Consider the following 15,501-nt stretch of genomic DNA (forward strand, 5'->3'; position numbering starts at 1 on the left):
TGGTGGCGACGCAACCTTGGAGGGAGGTGGTGCTGGGGGTCCTGGGTCAGTGTTTGCAGTACAGCAGACCCCCATCTTTCCAGCCTGGGACTCCTCCTTCCTCCCTTCTCCCTCCTCCCCACCTAAGCCGAGTCGGCACTCAGCTCACTCGAGGCTGGTATCCTGTAAGTGGCCCTCGGCCCACCTGGAGCTGCCCTGTGGTCCCTCACGAGGCTCAGCCTCTTGGGTCCCTTAGCTCGGACTGTGGAGGGTCTGAATGAATGAGCGAGTGAGTGAATGAACCGCGTCCCTCGAGTGGGGGTCGGGGGTAGAGCGCTTCGTCCCCCCTCAGCTGAGGTCCTGGATGTCATGTGTTCCAGCCTGCGAGGTCCACTTTGAGAAACACCAGGGTGCCCGTGGAAAAACGTCCTCGGAGAAGTTGGAGGCGGCTTTAAGGTGCGTTGCCCTGCGTGTGCTGACCTTTGTTGCAGTCTCGTGTGCGTTGGCCCAGCTTCCCGTCACCTCCCTGCTGGCAGTGCACTGGGCTGGGCTGGCCGGGCGGCCATGCATGGCTCTCTGCATGGAGGTCAGCAGAGCGGAGAGAAGTCAGCCTTGGGAGGCAGGGGTGCAGCAGCGCTCAGTCTCACCCTCCCTCACGTAGGGGTAGAGTCCCTCCCCCAGCCAGTGGAGAGAGCAGCCCAGTGGCCCTGCAAAGCTCAGGACGCACAGCCCTGGGTCCTCAGTGCTTACCCTGATTTTTTTTTTCTTAGAGTAAGAATATATTTAATAACAGGTAATTCACATGACAAAATTTACCATTTTCAAATGAATGCTTTGTTGGTTTTTTAGTATATTCACTGTGCTTGTGCAACCATCTCCATGGTCTAATTCTAGAACATTGCCATCACCCCAGCAAGACACCCCATACTTTCTCATTTCCCTCTCCCAGAGCTCGGCCGTCGCTGTTTCACTTTCTGCTTCTGTGGATCTGCCTGTTTTGTTTGTTTGTTTATAAATGTATTTTATTTTTGTTTTTGGCTGCATTGCGTCTTTGTTGCTGTGTGCGGGCTTTCTCTAGTTGCGGTGAGCGGGGGCTACTCTTCGTTGTGGTGCGAGGGCTTCTCATTGCGGTGGCTTCTCGTTGTGGAGCACAGGCTCTAGGCGTGCGGGTTTCAGTAGTTGTGGCACGTGGGTTCAGTAGTTGTGGCTCGTGGGCTCTAGAGCACAGGTTCAGTAATTGTGGTGCATAGGCTTCGTTGCTCCACAGCATGTGGGATCTTCCCGGACCAGGGCTTGAACCTGTGTCCCCTGCACTGACAGGCGGATTTTTTTTTTTTTTTCTTTTTTTGCGGTACACGGGCCTCTCACTGTTGTGGGCTCTCCCGTTGCGAAGCACAGGCTCCGGACGCGCAGGCTCAGCAGACGTGGCTCACGGGCCCAGCCACTCTGCGGCATGTGGGATCTTCCCAGACCGGGGCACGAACTCGTGTCCCCTGCATGGGCAGGCAGACTCTCAACCACTGCACCACCAGGGAAGCCCCATCTGCCTATTTTGAATGTTTCATTTAGATGGAATCCATGTGTGGTCCTTCCTGTATGGCTTCTTTTCACGCTGCATAATGTTTTTCAAGGTTTATCCAAGTCTAGCAGCTGTCACTCCTTCTTATAGCTGAGTAACGTTCCATCATGTGCATGGACCATGTTTTGTCCATCTGTCATCAGCTGATGGACATTTGGGTTGTTTCAATTTTTGGCCATTTGGATAATGCTGCTGTGAACAGTCATGTGCACGTTTTTGTGTGAATGTTGTTTTCCATTCTGTTGGGCGCACACCTGGAAGAAATGGAGGGTCAAATGGTGGACTATGTTTAGCTTTTTGGGGAACCGCCAAACTCTTCCACAACAGCTGCACTGTCTCACATTCGCAGCAGCAGTGCCTTAGGGTTCCAGTTGCTCCACATCCTTGCCAATATGTGTGATCGTCCATTTTTAAAATTACAGCCATCCTCGTGGGCGTGAAGTGTATCTCGTTGTGGTTTGATTTGCATTTCCCTGATGATTAGTCGTGTTGAGCATCTTTTTATGTGCTTATTGGCTATTTATCCCCTTTGTTTATTTTATTTTATTGGGTTGGCCAAAAAGTTCGTTCGATGTTTTCCATAAGATGGCTCTAGTAGCATTTAGTTGTCTTTAATTTCATTCGTAACAATTTTGCTAGATCGTATTTTGACAGCTGTCATATCAGCATGCATTTTTTTAAAAAAAACTTACCAAAATTGGTGAATTTTTGTGTAGCCATTTTAATATTGAAGGTGGAAGAAAAAAAAGCAACATTTTGGGCATATTATGCTTCATTATTTCAGGAAAGGTGAAAACGCAACTGAAACGCAAAAAAATATTTGTGCAGTGTATGGAGAAGGTGCTGTGACCGATCAAACGTGTCAAAAGTGTTTTGTGAAGTTTGTGCTGGAGATTTCTTGCTGGACGATGCTCCACGGTCGGGCAGACCAGTTGAAGTTGATAGATATCAATCGAGACATTAATTGAGAACAATCAACGTTATACCATGAGAGAGATAGCCGACATACTCAAAATATCCAGATCAAATGTTGAAAATCATTGGCACCAGCTTGGTTATCTTAATCACTTTGATGTTTGGGGTCCATATAAGTTAAGTGAAAAAAACCTTCTTGGCCATATTTCCACATGGATTCTCTACTGGAATGTAATGAAACATTCCATTTTCAAAACAAATTGTGACCGGCAATGAAAAGTGGATACTGTACAATAATGTGGAATGGAAGAGATTGTGGGGCAAGCAAAATGGACCACCACCAACCACACCAAAGGCTGGTCTTCATCCAAAGAAGGTGATGTTGTGTATATGGTGGGATTGGAAGGGAGTCCTCTATTATGAGCTCCTTCTGGAAAACCAAATGATTAAATCCAACAAGTACTGCTCCCAGTGAGACCAACTGAAAGCAGCACTTGAAGAAAAGCATCCGGAATTAATCAACAGAAAATGCATGATCTTCCATCAGAATAATGGAAGCCCACATGTTTCTTTGATGACCGGGCAAAAACTGCTCCAGCTGGGCTGGGAGGTTCTGATTCATCCGCCGTATTCACCAGCCTTCAGATTTCCATTTATTTTGGTCTTTACAAAATTCTCTTAATGGGAAAAATTTCAATTCCCTGGAATACTGTAAAAGGTACCTGGAACAATTCTTTGCTCAAAAAGATAAAAAGTTTTGCGAAGATGGAATTATGAAGTTGCCTGAAAAATGGTGGAGGTAGTGGAACAAAACTGTGAATATGTTGTTCAATAAAGCTCTTGATGAAAATGAAAAATGTGTCTTTTATTATTACTTAAAAACTGAAGTCAGTTTTTGGCCAACCCAATATTTTATTGAAGTATAGTTAATTTACAGTGTTGTGCCATTGTCTGCTGTACAGCAAAGTAACTGTTATACACATACAGACATTCTTTTTTTTTAATACTCTTTTTCATTATGGTTTGTCACAGGATACTGAATATAGTTCCCTGTGCTATACAGTAAGACCTTGTTATTTATCCATTCTGTATATAATCGTTTACATTTGCTAGTCCCACACTCCCAATCCTTTTCTCCATCTCCCCTCTCCCCCTTGGCAACCACAAGTCTGTTCTCTATGTCTGTGAGTCTGTTTCCGTTTTGTAGATACGTTCATTTGTGCCATATTTTACATTACACATATAAGTGATATCAGATGGTATTTGTCTTTCTCTTTCTGACTTACTTCAGATAATACGTCTTTCTGACTTACTTTATGATAATCTCTAGTTGCACCCATGTTGCTGCAAATGGCATTATTTCATTCTTTTTTATAGCTGAGTAATATTCCATTGTATATATGTACCACATCTTCTTTATCCATTCATCTGTCAGTGGACATTAAGGTTGTTTCCATGGGCTGTTTATCTCCTTTGAAGAAACATTTTTCCAAATCTCTGCCCGTCTTTAAATTGGGCTATTTGTCTTTATATTGCTGCTCTGCCCTAATTTACTGGGTGGCCTGGGTAAGTGTCTTCACAGTGGGAAGCTGCCCCACCTTGGCTGTGAACAGGGATCAAAGCAGGACCTCCCTGGCCTCCTGAGCATTACAAGAATCACCCAAGGACCGTCAGCCAGGGCTCCAGCCACTGCTGCCTGGGAAGTGTGGAGCAGAGGGTAGGGGAGGTGGAGGGCACACAATGGGCGTCTGTGTGCAGATGTCACACACAGATGAGGGAACACGTGAGTCCCCTGAAGCCCGTCCCTGGGGAGTTGCCATCCACTGTTCACACTTTTTTGTTTACCTATTTTATTATTATTTTATGTTTTTGAATTTTATTTTTTTTATACACCAGGTTCTTATTAGTTACCCTTTTTAGTAGTATATATTAGTATATATGTCAATCCCAATCTCCCAGTTCATCACACCACCACCTCCCACCCCCTGGCGCTTTCCCTGGTGTCTTTACGTTTGTTCTCTACATCTGTGTCTCAGTTACTGTCCTGCAAACCAGTTCATCTGTACCATTTTTCTAGGTTCCATATATATGCGTTAATACACGATATTTCTTTTCTCTTTCTGACTTACTTCATTCTGTATGACAGTCTCTAGATCCGTCCACATCTCTACAAATGACCCGGTTTCATTCCTTTTTATGGCTGAGTAATATTCCATTGTATATATGTACCACATCTTCTTTATCCATTCGTCTGTCGACGGGCATTTAGGTTGCTTCCATGTCCTGGCTATTGTAAATAGTGCTGCAATGAATATTGGGGTGCATGTGTCGTTTTGAATTATGGTTTTCTCTGGGTATATGCCCAGTAGTGGGATTGCTGGGTCATATGATAATTCTATATTTAGTTTTTTAAGGAACCTCCATACTGTTCTCCATAGTGGCTATATCAATTTACATTCCCACCAACAGTGCAAGAGGGTTCCCTTTTCTCCACACTCTCTCCAGCATTTGTTGTTTGTAGATTTTCTGAAGATGCCCATTCTAACTAGTGTGAGGTGATACCTCATTGTAGTTTTGATTTGCATTTCTCTAATAATTAGTGATGTTGAGCAGCTTTTCATATGTTTCTTGGCCATCTGTATCTCTCCTTCAGAGAAATGTCTATTTAGGTCTTCTGCCCACTTTTGGATTGGGTTGTTTTTTTAATATTGAGCTGAATGAGCTGTTTATATATTTTGGAGATTAATCCTTTGTCCGTTGATTCGTTTGCAAATATTTTCTCCCATTCTGAGGGTTGTCTTTTCGTCTTGTTTGTAGTTTGCTTTGCTTTGCAAAAGCTTTGAATTTTCATTAGGTCCCATTTGTTTTTGTTTTTATTTCCATTACTCTAGGAGGTTGATCAAAAAAGATATTGCTGTGATTTATGTCAGAGTGTTCTTCCTGTGTTTTCCTCTAAGAGTTTTATAGTGTCTGGTCTTACATTTAGGTCTCTAATCCATTTTGAGTTTATTTTTGTGTATGGTATTAGGGAGTGTTCTAATTTCATTCTTTTATATGTAGCTGTCTAGTTTTCCCAGCACCACTTGTTGAAGAGACGGTCTTTTCTCCATTGTATATCCTTGCCTCCTTTGTCATAGATTAGTTGACGATAGGTGTGTGGGTTTATCTCTGGGTTTTCTATCCTGTTCCATTGATCTATATTTCTGTTTTTGTGCCAGTACCATACTGTCTTGATTACTGTTGCTTTGTAGTATAGTCTGAAGTCAGGGAGTCTGATTCTTCCAGCTCCATTTTTTTCCCTCAAGACTGCTTCAGCTATTCAGGGTCTTTTGTGTCTCCATACAAATTTTAAGAGTTTTTTTTGTTCTAGTTCTGTAAAAAATGCCATTGGTAATTTGATAGGGATTGCATTGAATCTGTAGATTGCTTTGAGTAGTATAGTCATTTTCACAATATTGATTCTTCCAATCCAAGAACACTGTATATCTCTCTGTTTGTATCATCTTTAATTTCTTTCATCAGTGTCTTATAGTTTTCTGCATACAGGTCTTTTCTCTCTGTAGGTAGGTTTATTCCTAGGTATTTTATTCTTTTTGTTGCAATGGTAAATGGGAGTGTTCCTCAATTTCTCTTTTAGATTTTTCATCATTAGTGTATAGGAATGCAAGAGATTTCTGTGCATTAATTTTGTATCGTGCAACTTTACCAAATTCATTGATTAGCTCTAGTAGTTTTCTGGTGGCATCTTTAGGATTCTGTATGTATAGTATCATGTCATCTGCAAACAGTGACAGTTTTACTTCTTCTTTTCCAATTTGTATTCCTTTTATTTCTTTTTCTTGTCTGATTGCCATGGCTAGGACTTCCAAAGCTATGTTGAATAATAGTGGTGAGAGTGGACATCCTTGTCTTGTTCCTGATCTTAGAGGAAATGCTTTCAGTTTTTCACCATGGAGAATGATGTTTGCTGTGGGTTTATTGTATATGGCCTTTATTATGTTGATGTAGGTTCCCTCTATGCCCACTTTCTGGAGAGTTTTTATCAGAAATGGGTGTCGGATTTTGTCAAAAGCTTTTTCTGCATCTATTGAGATATGATCGTATGGTTTTTCTTTTTCAGTTTGTTAATATGGTGTATCACATTGATTGATTTGCCTATATTGAAGAATCCTTCCATGCCTGGGATAAATCCCACTTGATCATGTTGTATGATCCTTTTAATGTGTTGTTGGATTCTGTTTGCTAGTATTTTGTTGAGGATTTTTGCATCTGTATTCATCAGTGATACTGAACTGTTCTTTTCTTTTTTTGTAGTATCTTTGTCTGGTTTTGGTATCAGGGTGGCCTCATAGAATGAGTTCGGCAGTGTTCCTTCCCCTGAAAATTTCTGAAGAGTTTCAGAAGGTTGGGTGTTAGCTCTTGTCTAAATGTTTGATAGAATTCACCTCTGATGCCATCTGGTTCTGGATTTTTGTTTGTTGGAAGATTTTTAATCACAGTTTCAATTTCATTACTTGTGATTGGTCTGTTCATATTTTCTATTTCTTCCTGGTTCAGTCTTGGAAGGTTATACCTTTCTAAGAATTTGTCCATTTCTTCCAGGTTGTCCATTTTATTGGCATGGAGTTGCTTGTAGTAGGCTCTTAGGTTGCTTTGTATTTCTGCAGTGTCTGTTGTAACTTCTCCTTTTTCATTTCTCATTTTATTGATTTGAGTCCTCTCCCTCTTTTTCTTGATGAGTGTGGCTAAAGGTTTATCAGTTTTGTTTATCTTCTCAAAGAACCAGCTGTTACTTTTATTAATCTTTCCAATTGTTTTCTTTGTTTCTATTTCATTTATTTCTGCTCTGATCTTGATGATTTCTTTCCTTCTACTAACTTTGGGTTTTGTTTGTTCTTCTTTGTCTAGTTCCTTTAGGTGTAAGGTTAGATTGTTTATTTGAGATGTTTGTTGTTTCTTGAGGTAGGATTTTATTGCTATAAACTTCCTTCTTAGAACTGCTTTTGCTGCATCCCATAGGTTTTGGATTGTCGTGTTTTCATTGTCATTTGTCTCTAGGTATTTTTTTTTTTTTTTTTTTTGTGGTACGCAGGCCTCTCACTGTTGTGGCCTCTCCCGCTGCGGAGCACAGGCTCCGGCCACGCAGGCTCAGCGGCCATGGCTCACGGGCCCAACCGCTCCGCGGCATGTGGGATCTTCCCGGACCAGGGCACGAACCCGTGTCCCCCTGCGTCGGCAGGCAGACTCTCAACCACTGTGACACCAGGGAAGCCCTCTAGGTATTTTTGATTTCCTCTTTGATTTCTTCAGTGATCTCTTGGTTATTTGGTAACATATTGTTTAGCCTCCACGTGTTTGTGTGTTTTACGTTTTTCTCCGTGTAATTTATTTCTAATGTCATAGCGTTGTGGTCAGAGAACATGCTTGATATGATTTCAATTTTCTTAAATTTACTGAGGCTTGATTTGTGACCCAAGATGTGATCTATCCTGGAGAATGTTCTGTGTGCACTTGAGAAGAAAGTGTAATCTGCCGTTTTTGAATGGAATGTCCTATAAATATCAATTAAATCTCTCTGGTCTGTTGTGTCACTTAAAGCTTGTGTTTCCGTATTTTCTGTCTGGATGATCTGTCCACTGGTGTAAGTGAGGTGTTAAAGTCCCCCACTATTGTGTTACTGTCAATTTCCTCTTTTATAGTTGTTAGCAGTTGCCTTATGTATTGAAGTGCTCCTATGTTGGGTGCGTATATATTTACAACTGTTATATCTTCTTCTTGGATTGATCCCTTGATCATTATATAGTGTCCTTCCTTTTCTCTTCTAACGTTCTTTATTCTAAAGTCTATTTTATCTGAGACAAGTATTGCTACTCCAGCTTTCTTTTGATTTCCATTTGCATGGAATATCCTTTTCCATCCCCTCACTTTCAGTCTGTATGTGTCCCTAGGTCTGAAGTGGGTCTCTTGTAGACAGCATATATATGGGTCTTGTTTTTGTATCCATTCAGCGAGCCTGTGTCTTTTGGTTGGAGCATTTAATCCATTCACGTTTAAGGTAATTATTGATATATATGTTCCCATTACCATTTTCTTAATTGTTATGGTTTTTTGGGTTTTTTTTTTATCACGGTGCGTGGGCCTCTCACTGTCGCGGCCTCTCCCATTGTGGAGCGCAGGCTTCAGATGCACAGGCTCAGTAATTGTGGCTCACGGGCCTAACTGCTCCGCGGCATGTGATCCTCCTGGACCGGGGCACGAACCCGTGTCCCCCACATTGGCAGGCGGATTCTTAACCACTGCGGCACCAGGGAAGCCCTGGGTTTGTTTTTGTAGGTCCTTTTCTTCTCTTGTGTTTCCCACTTAGAGAAGTTCCTTTAGCATTTGTTGTAGAGCTGGTTTGGTGGTGCTGAATTCTCTGAGCTTTGCTTGTCTGTAAAGCTTTTGATTTCTCCCTCGAATCTGAATGAGATCCTTGCTGGGTAGAGTAATCTTGTTGTAGGTTCTTCCCTTTCATCACTTTAAATATGTCATGCCCACTCCCTTCTGGCTTGTACAGTTTCTGCTGAGAAGTCAGCTGTTAACCTTATGGGAGTTCCCTTGTATGTTATTTGTCATTTTTCCCTTGCTGCTTTCAATAATCTTTCTTTGTCTTTAATTTTTGCCAATTTGATTACTATGTGTCTCGGCATGTTTCTCCTTGGGCTTATCTTGTATGCGACTCTCTGAGCTTCCTGGACTTGGGTGCCTATTTCCTTTCCCATGTTAGGGAAGTTTTCGACTATAATGTCTTCAGATATTTTCTCGGGTCCTTTCTCCCTCTCTTCTTCTTCTGGGACCCCTAGAATGTGAATGTTGTTGCGTTTAATGTTGCCCCAGAGGTCTCTTAGGCTGTCTTCGTTTCTTTTCATCCTTTTTTTTTTAATTCTGTTCCGCAGCAGTCAATTCCACCATTCTGTCTTCCAGGTCGCTTATCCGTTCTTCTGCCTCAGTTATTCTGCTATTGATTCCTTCTAGTGTATATTTCATTTCAGTTATTGTATTGTTCATCTCTGTTTGTTCTTTATTTCTTCTAGATCTTTGTTAAACGTTTCTTATATCTTCTCGATCTTTGCCTCCATTCTCTTTCCGAGGTACTGAATCATCTTCACTATCATTATTCTGCAGTCTTTTTCTGGAAGGTTGCCTATCTCCACTTCATTTAGTTGTTTTTCTGGGGTTTTACCTTGTTCCTTCATCTGGTACATAGCCCTGTGCCTTTTCATCTTGTCTGTCTTTCTGTGAATGTGGTTTTTGTTCCACAGGCTGCAGGATTGCAGTTCTTCTTGCTTCTGCTGTCTCCACTGTTCACACTTTTGGTGCTTGTCTTTCTAGATCTTTTTACATCACTGAAATATTTCTGCGCGTGCGTGTGTGTGTGTGTGTGAGAGGTGGCAGCTGGTATTCCTCACTTATCAGCAAGCCCTCACAGTCTTTTCATGCTGGGGAATTTGATGTGCTGAGGTTCAGAACCACACAGCACTTCCTCATGTGGTGATGCCACATTCACTGTCCCTGGGTCTCCAGGATCGAGCATTTAGCGCAGTTTCCCTTCTTCCCCACTCGGGACTGCACTGCATGGCATGTATCCTTATACATAACTTGCACACTTCTCTCATCACCTCCTGAGTTTAAATACCAGTCAAGTTTCTGGGTCAGAGGATGTGGTCATTTTTAAGTTCTTGGTCCATGTTGCCATGTTGCCTGCTGGACGGTTGGACTGTGTGTAAGGTCTTTCCCCAGTCCTTTCCAACTCTGCATTAAAAAATTTTTTTCCATTGTGTTAGGTGAGAAGTGATGGTTTTAGTATGCAAAAGAAAAACAGATTTCTAAAGCCCTATCTTGTGATGAGTGGGATTGCCTGCCAGTCAGCCTCAGCACTGAAAAGCGCGACATGCTAGGGTGATCCCAGCGATGGCGGGTAGGATGACCACAGGCCCGGGGAGTGCCGATGCCGCGTGCGGTCAAGTAGGAGGTTCATCGGGGCACAGAGGCAGTCAGCGACGGGGGCTGCGGGGACGGCCGTGTCTCGTACCTGGAGTGTAGTTGTGGGAGGGGACTGCTCTGCGGTAGGAAGGTGACCACGCAGCAGGATCAGGCCTGGGTGGGAGGGAACGCCTAGGCTCACGAGCCCTTTCAGGTAAGGCTGAGCTGGCCAGGCCTTCCATCCTCCTGGGGACTGGGGCCTGGTGTCCAGTCCTCTCCTCCTCTTGTTCTTGTGGTAAGTGAAGCTGAGAATCAACCACGAAGGGGCTGTGACGTAAGTTTGTTCATGCAGCTGTGAGGCGGCCTTTAAGAACCAGTCTGGGAGAAGGGACCAAGGGTGGGGGTTCAGTTCCTGCTTGCAGTCCTGGCAGGTCAAGCAGGACCGGTGTCCCCCTCCTCGTCCCCCCTCCATGTCCTGAGACACAGGGAGTCTGACATTACAGGTCACAGGCCCGAGCGGAGGCACAACAGGTCACACTGCACTGTGACCTCGCCGAGCCCCAGCTTCTGGCCGTGCCCACCGAGTTGCCCACCCGCCTCGGACTCGCCTGTCAGGACCAGTGCTGCCTGCCCAGTGGCTGGAGCAGGTGTTTCCAGTCTCCCCAGCCCCACAGGATCTGTTTTGAGAGTCTCCATTCAGGTTATTTAGCAAGTAGTCATAAATTCAAATTCAGAGGCACGTTTGGTTAATCCCAGTCACGCAGGCGAGCAGTCAGTACAAGCAGTGCCACGTGTGAAGCTGAGCCCCAGGCTGCCTGCTGCCCCCAGGCCCCAGCCCTGCCTTGACGCCTCCTCCTTGGGCCTCACAGGCTTGAGCAGAGGTGGGCAGGTGACAGCGTCCTCTAGGAGCCTGTGCTGGTGGCCACACGTCTACCGTGTGCCTGGGATGCCCCTCCTCCCCTGCTGCCAGGGTGGCTATGGTCTCTAGGTCCCTAGGTCTGTAAGGGGGTGCCTCCCCAAACCCGGGTAGTCTGGTACTTGGGAAGCAGTGTGTGTGCTTGCCGTCGGCTTTAGGGAGAAAGTTGGGGTTGGAAGAGGGGCGTGAGGCTGACAAAACTCCTTAGCTAGGGTCATTACTGTAGGCACTGCGGGGGGAGGAGCGCGTCACGTCTGTGAAAGGGACTGGCTCAGTGCAGGGTGCACGGGCGTGCATGTCAGGCAGCTGCGTGCTCTGTCTGTGACTGGCTCACCACTTGGAACCTCTGGCTCTTCATCTGTGAAAGGAGGACCCTGACGCTGAAGCGTTGCTGGGAAAGTGAGGAGTTGGCAGTGGGTACCCAGCCCGTCTTAGTTTCTGCACTCTTCCCCTGAGGCTGAGGGAAGTGGCCACTTCCTTTAGAATAAGGGTGTCCCATTTCTTTTTTTGGGGGGGGGGTGCCTTCAGGGATGTTTGTGAGAGCATCTCAGTGACAGATTGCCTGGTTCTGAGGCGTTGGAACTGTTCTCTCCCGGCCCGGGGAGGGTTGGCAGGATGGTTAACTCCATCTGGATGCTGCCTGTTGTCTTCAGGAAAGCTTTTGGTAAGAGCAGATGAGCACTGTTGCGGTCTGTCCCCTTCAGCCCTCTGGGGCCCTCAGCTTTCCCAGCTGGACCCGCGCTGAGCCCTCCTCTCTCTGCAGGTGGCCATGAACATCCTCAACAGCGGGCGGTTCAGCATGGGCAGTGCCGTGGCTGGGATGCTCAAGAAACTAATCGGTACGTAAGTCAGGGACAGCAGCCCTTTGCGGCAGACTTGCCCCTGGTGCCCCTGCCTGCTCCGGCCCAGGGGCTCTGCCACGTCCCTGGGCGGGCGGGCCAGCGCTGAGCCAGGCCGCTGACAGCCAGTCCTGTCCAAGTCTAGGATCAGGGCTTCAAGTTAGACTGAAGGGTGCACTGAGGCTGCCCCTGAAGGGCTAGTGTTGAGGTTTCAACACGCACAGGATGGGGGAGGCGGGGGACCTTCTGGTGGAGGTAGAGAGGGGTGGCTGCTCTGCCTGCTGAGTGAACACCTGAATGTGGGCTGGACACCGAAAAGCCTGAGCACTGGTTGTCTGTGGATGACTCTGCACAGTGGGTGAGCCGCGGGGTCAGCTTGGGGACCCTGGTCCCTCAGCCTTTGGATTGTCCCTTTCCTCTTTTATGGGCACTGAACCCTAGACTTCCCTTTGCCAGTGAAGTTAAAACAGCCTGATAGGGGTTTTGGGGGGCACGGAACGTCACTGCCATCTTTGCTTTGTGCGAGGGACCACAGGGACACGCAGGGCCCTGGCTGTGGTGCGGGCGTACCCGGGGCCAGCTCCCCACTGGGTGCTCAGGAAGCTGCTCAGAGTTCAGGGCAGAGTTTGTTTATAGACAAAGGGACGGACGCTCAGAGCAGGGGAGTGATTTGCCCGAAACCACACTCCCCGATCAGACTGCGAGCTCAGGGCTTGTCTCCCTCTGCTAAGCTTCCCCCAAGGCCCTAAGCCCATCTGGACTGTGCTTCCTTGTCTGGAAAACTCAATGCAAGGGCGTCACTCTCGTGGTCAGTCTGTCCCCAGAGAATGTAGAGCCCCTGAGATCACAAGGCCCAGAAATGGGGGAATGTGGGAGCCTGTCTACCCTGGGTGTCTACCGTGCGAGCCCACTGTGAGAGTGGGTTACGCGTGAATGTCCGTGGGGAGTGTTGGGAGAGTGCTGGCTGCAGGGAGGGGGTCCGCTGTGGGCACGTGCGCGCCTGCAGGGCTGGCGTGGAAGCCACAGGCCACCCTCCTGCTGCCAGATGGACACATGTGCCGGGTGTGAGCCTGCTTCTCTGTGCAGGGCGTCCCGTGGCCTTTGCTGTCTCTCTGAGGTCAATAGTGTTGATGAGGGCAGGGAGACCACGTGGCCCAGGCTCGGCTGCTAAGAGCGAGAGTTGGGTCCAGACGTGTCTGACTGGCTCCTGATCCTGCTCTGCCTCCACCCTGGGTGCCACTCAGAGGGGACAGTCACTCCTGAACCTGGAGATGTTGGAAGGCAGGACTCTCATTTTCAGGGTGTCGGTCTCAGCAGACCCGCTCCTCGTAGATCCTGCCTGAGTGTTTGAAGGGTGGTGACGATAGACTGAGGAAATCGTTTTAAGACAGCCGGAAAATTGTTCTTTGATAACTCTGCTCCTCTTCAGAGATGACCGCTGAGTACGCCTGCACGAGGAAACAGTTCAACAGGAACCTCAGCGAGTTTGGCTTGATTCAGGTATGGAGGGTCAAGCACCGCACGGGCTGACTCTACCTCGTGGGCATTGAAAGTGTGCTTGGGGCTCTGTACTGCCGACTCCTAGGCGGTGATTCGGGGAGAAGATGAGCACGTGGCCCCTTTTACGAGTGCCGGGCCTTGGTGCTCTTGGGCACTGGGCCTGGTCTGAATTGCCTTCTCTGCTGCTCGGCAGGTTTGGGTCTCAGTACAGGCAGATTCTTTCTTGATTGTGTATTTTTCTGAACGCTCCAGGAGAAGTTTGCCCTGATGGCTCAGAAGGCTTACGTGATGGAAAGTATGGCCTACCTCACTGCGGGGATGCTGGACCAGCCGGGCTTCCCTGACTGCTCCATCGAGGCCGCCATGGTGAAGGTAACCCCACGCACAGCGTGCCTGCCGTCTTCCTCCTTAGTTTGTCGCTGCTTAGGTATTTACGAGGTACCCACCGTGCCAGGCACCCCTGGGATGCAGCCGGGGAGAGCAGAGTAGCGTAGGAGCAGCAGCAGAGGACAGCGTCCAGCTTACGAGAGGCCAGTGTCTCCCAGCAAGCTGCTGGTGATGACAGCAAAAGAAGAGGATACACACTGTGTATTGTAACTTCCTGTCTTCCTAACAAAGCAGCTGGGCTTCCTTGGGAAGGACTGTGCTGTCCTGAGTCTGTGGTCTTCCTGCATTTTGGTATCAAAACTTCCTTTCATGAAATAGCTGGTGGAGGCAAACAGCACAGAGTTCCCTGTGCTTCTGTCTTGTTTTGGGGAGGGGGGTCAGTTTTTGGCCACCAGTGAGACGTGACAGTCAGGGCTCCTACCTGGGTCGTCTCATCCCAAAGCCCAGTCCTCCGCGTGGAGCTCCCACCCCGTCCGCAGCCACCTGGCCCCGAGGCAGAGGGTCCTCCTCCTGAAGGGGCTTTGGGGCTGACGGCCCCATGCTGACCTCGCCCCGGGTCCACGGCAGGTGTTCAGCTCCGAGGCCGCCTGGCAGTGTGTGAGCGAGGCGCTCCAGGTCCTTGGGGGCTCAGGCTACATGAGGGACTACCCGTACGAGCGCATCCTGCGCGACAGCCGCATCCTGCTCATCTTCGAGGTGAGTGTGCCGCCCGCCAGGCTCTCGGCCCCGCTCCGCTCTGCTGTGGACCCCAGAGCCTCGTGGTCCTGGCGCCAGGCCGCAGAGCCCAGGCCGGCTGGCGCGTCCTCTCGCTCGACCGCCCGCAGGTGTCCGCCTGGGAGGCCGGGGTGCAGCCTCCAGTGCCCATTCCAGGTGATGAGGCAGCTGGCAGGGTCACCCCAAGGGCGTTCCCCGGCGCCTCTGATGTTGGGAGTTCACAGGCTGGGAGCAGGGAGGAAAGGGCATTGGGACCCCAGAGTCGCCTTTGGGGCGCTACTGGTCTGGTCGTGCAGCCTGGCTGAGAGAGGACGACTCCAGAACACCAGCGTGGTGAGGGGCTGGGGTCTCAGGAAGGAGCGCACTTGGCCTTGGGGGCAGAGAGGGCAGGGGAGTGGAGTGTGCCAGGTCCTGACGGGACCGTACCTGCTGGCACCAGGTAAACGGAGCAGCGGCCGGTCCTGCTCGGCAGGGCTGGGGTATTGGTGGGGCAGGGTGGGCAGGGCAGAGGGACTGGGCAGGAAGGCCAGAGATACTGCCAGCCATGGAAGCCTATTTGGATCGTACTGTGAGGGCCGGGAAGCAGTAACAAAGTTTGGAGCAGAGAATGGCTTGCTTGCGTTCGCGACCCTGGTAATGCCCCAAGCCTGCCCAGGGCGTAGGTGGCAGCGGTGCGGCCAGCAGCTGTGGAGGGAGGCCGGCCAGGATTT

The 15,501-nt window shown here is 48.1% G+C and overlaps 1 protein-coding gene across 1 annotated transcript in view; it reads left to right on the forward strand.

Annotated features, from left to right (window-relative positions):
• ACAD9 (acyl-CoA dehydrogenase family member 9) overlaps positions 1-15,501 on the forward strand; it is a 59,491-nt gene that overhangs the window by 39,913 nt on the left and 4,077 nt on the right. The window contains 7 exon segments of the mRNA XM_082663544.1: positions 332-379; positions 381-401; positions 403-435; positions 12,115-12,190; positions 13,620-13,690; positions 13,943-14,062; positions 14,645-14,773. Of these exon segments, the coding sequence (XP_082519670.1) occupies positions 332-379; positions 381-401; positions 403-435; positions 12,115-12,190; positions 13,620-13,690; positions 13,943-14,062; positions 14,645-14,773 (498 nt within the window).

The sequence above is a fragment of the Grampus griseus genome (assembly GCF_964374135.1).
Source record: "Grampus griseus genome assembly, chromosome: 10".
Lineage (NCBI taxonomy): Eukaryota > Metazoa > Chordata > Mammalia > Artiodactyla > Delphinidae > Grampus > Grampus griseus.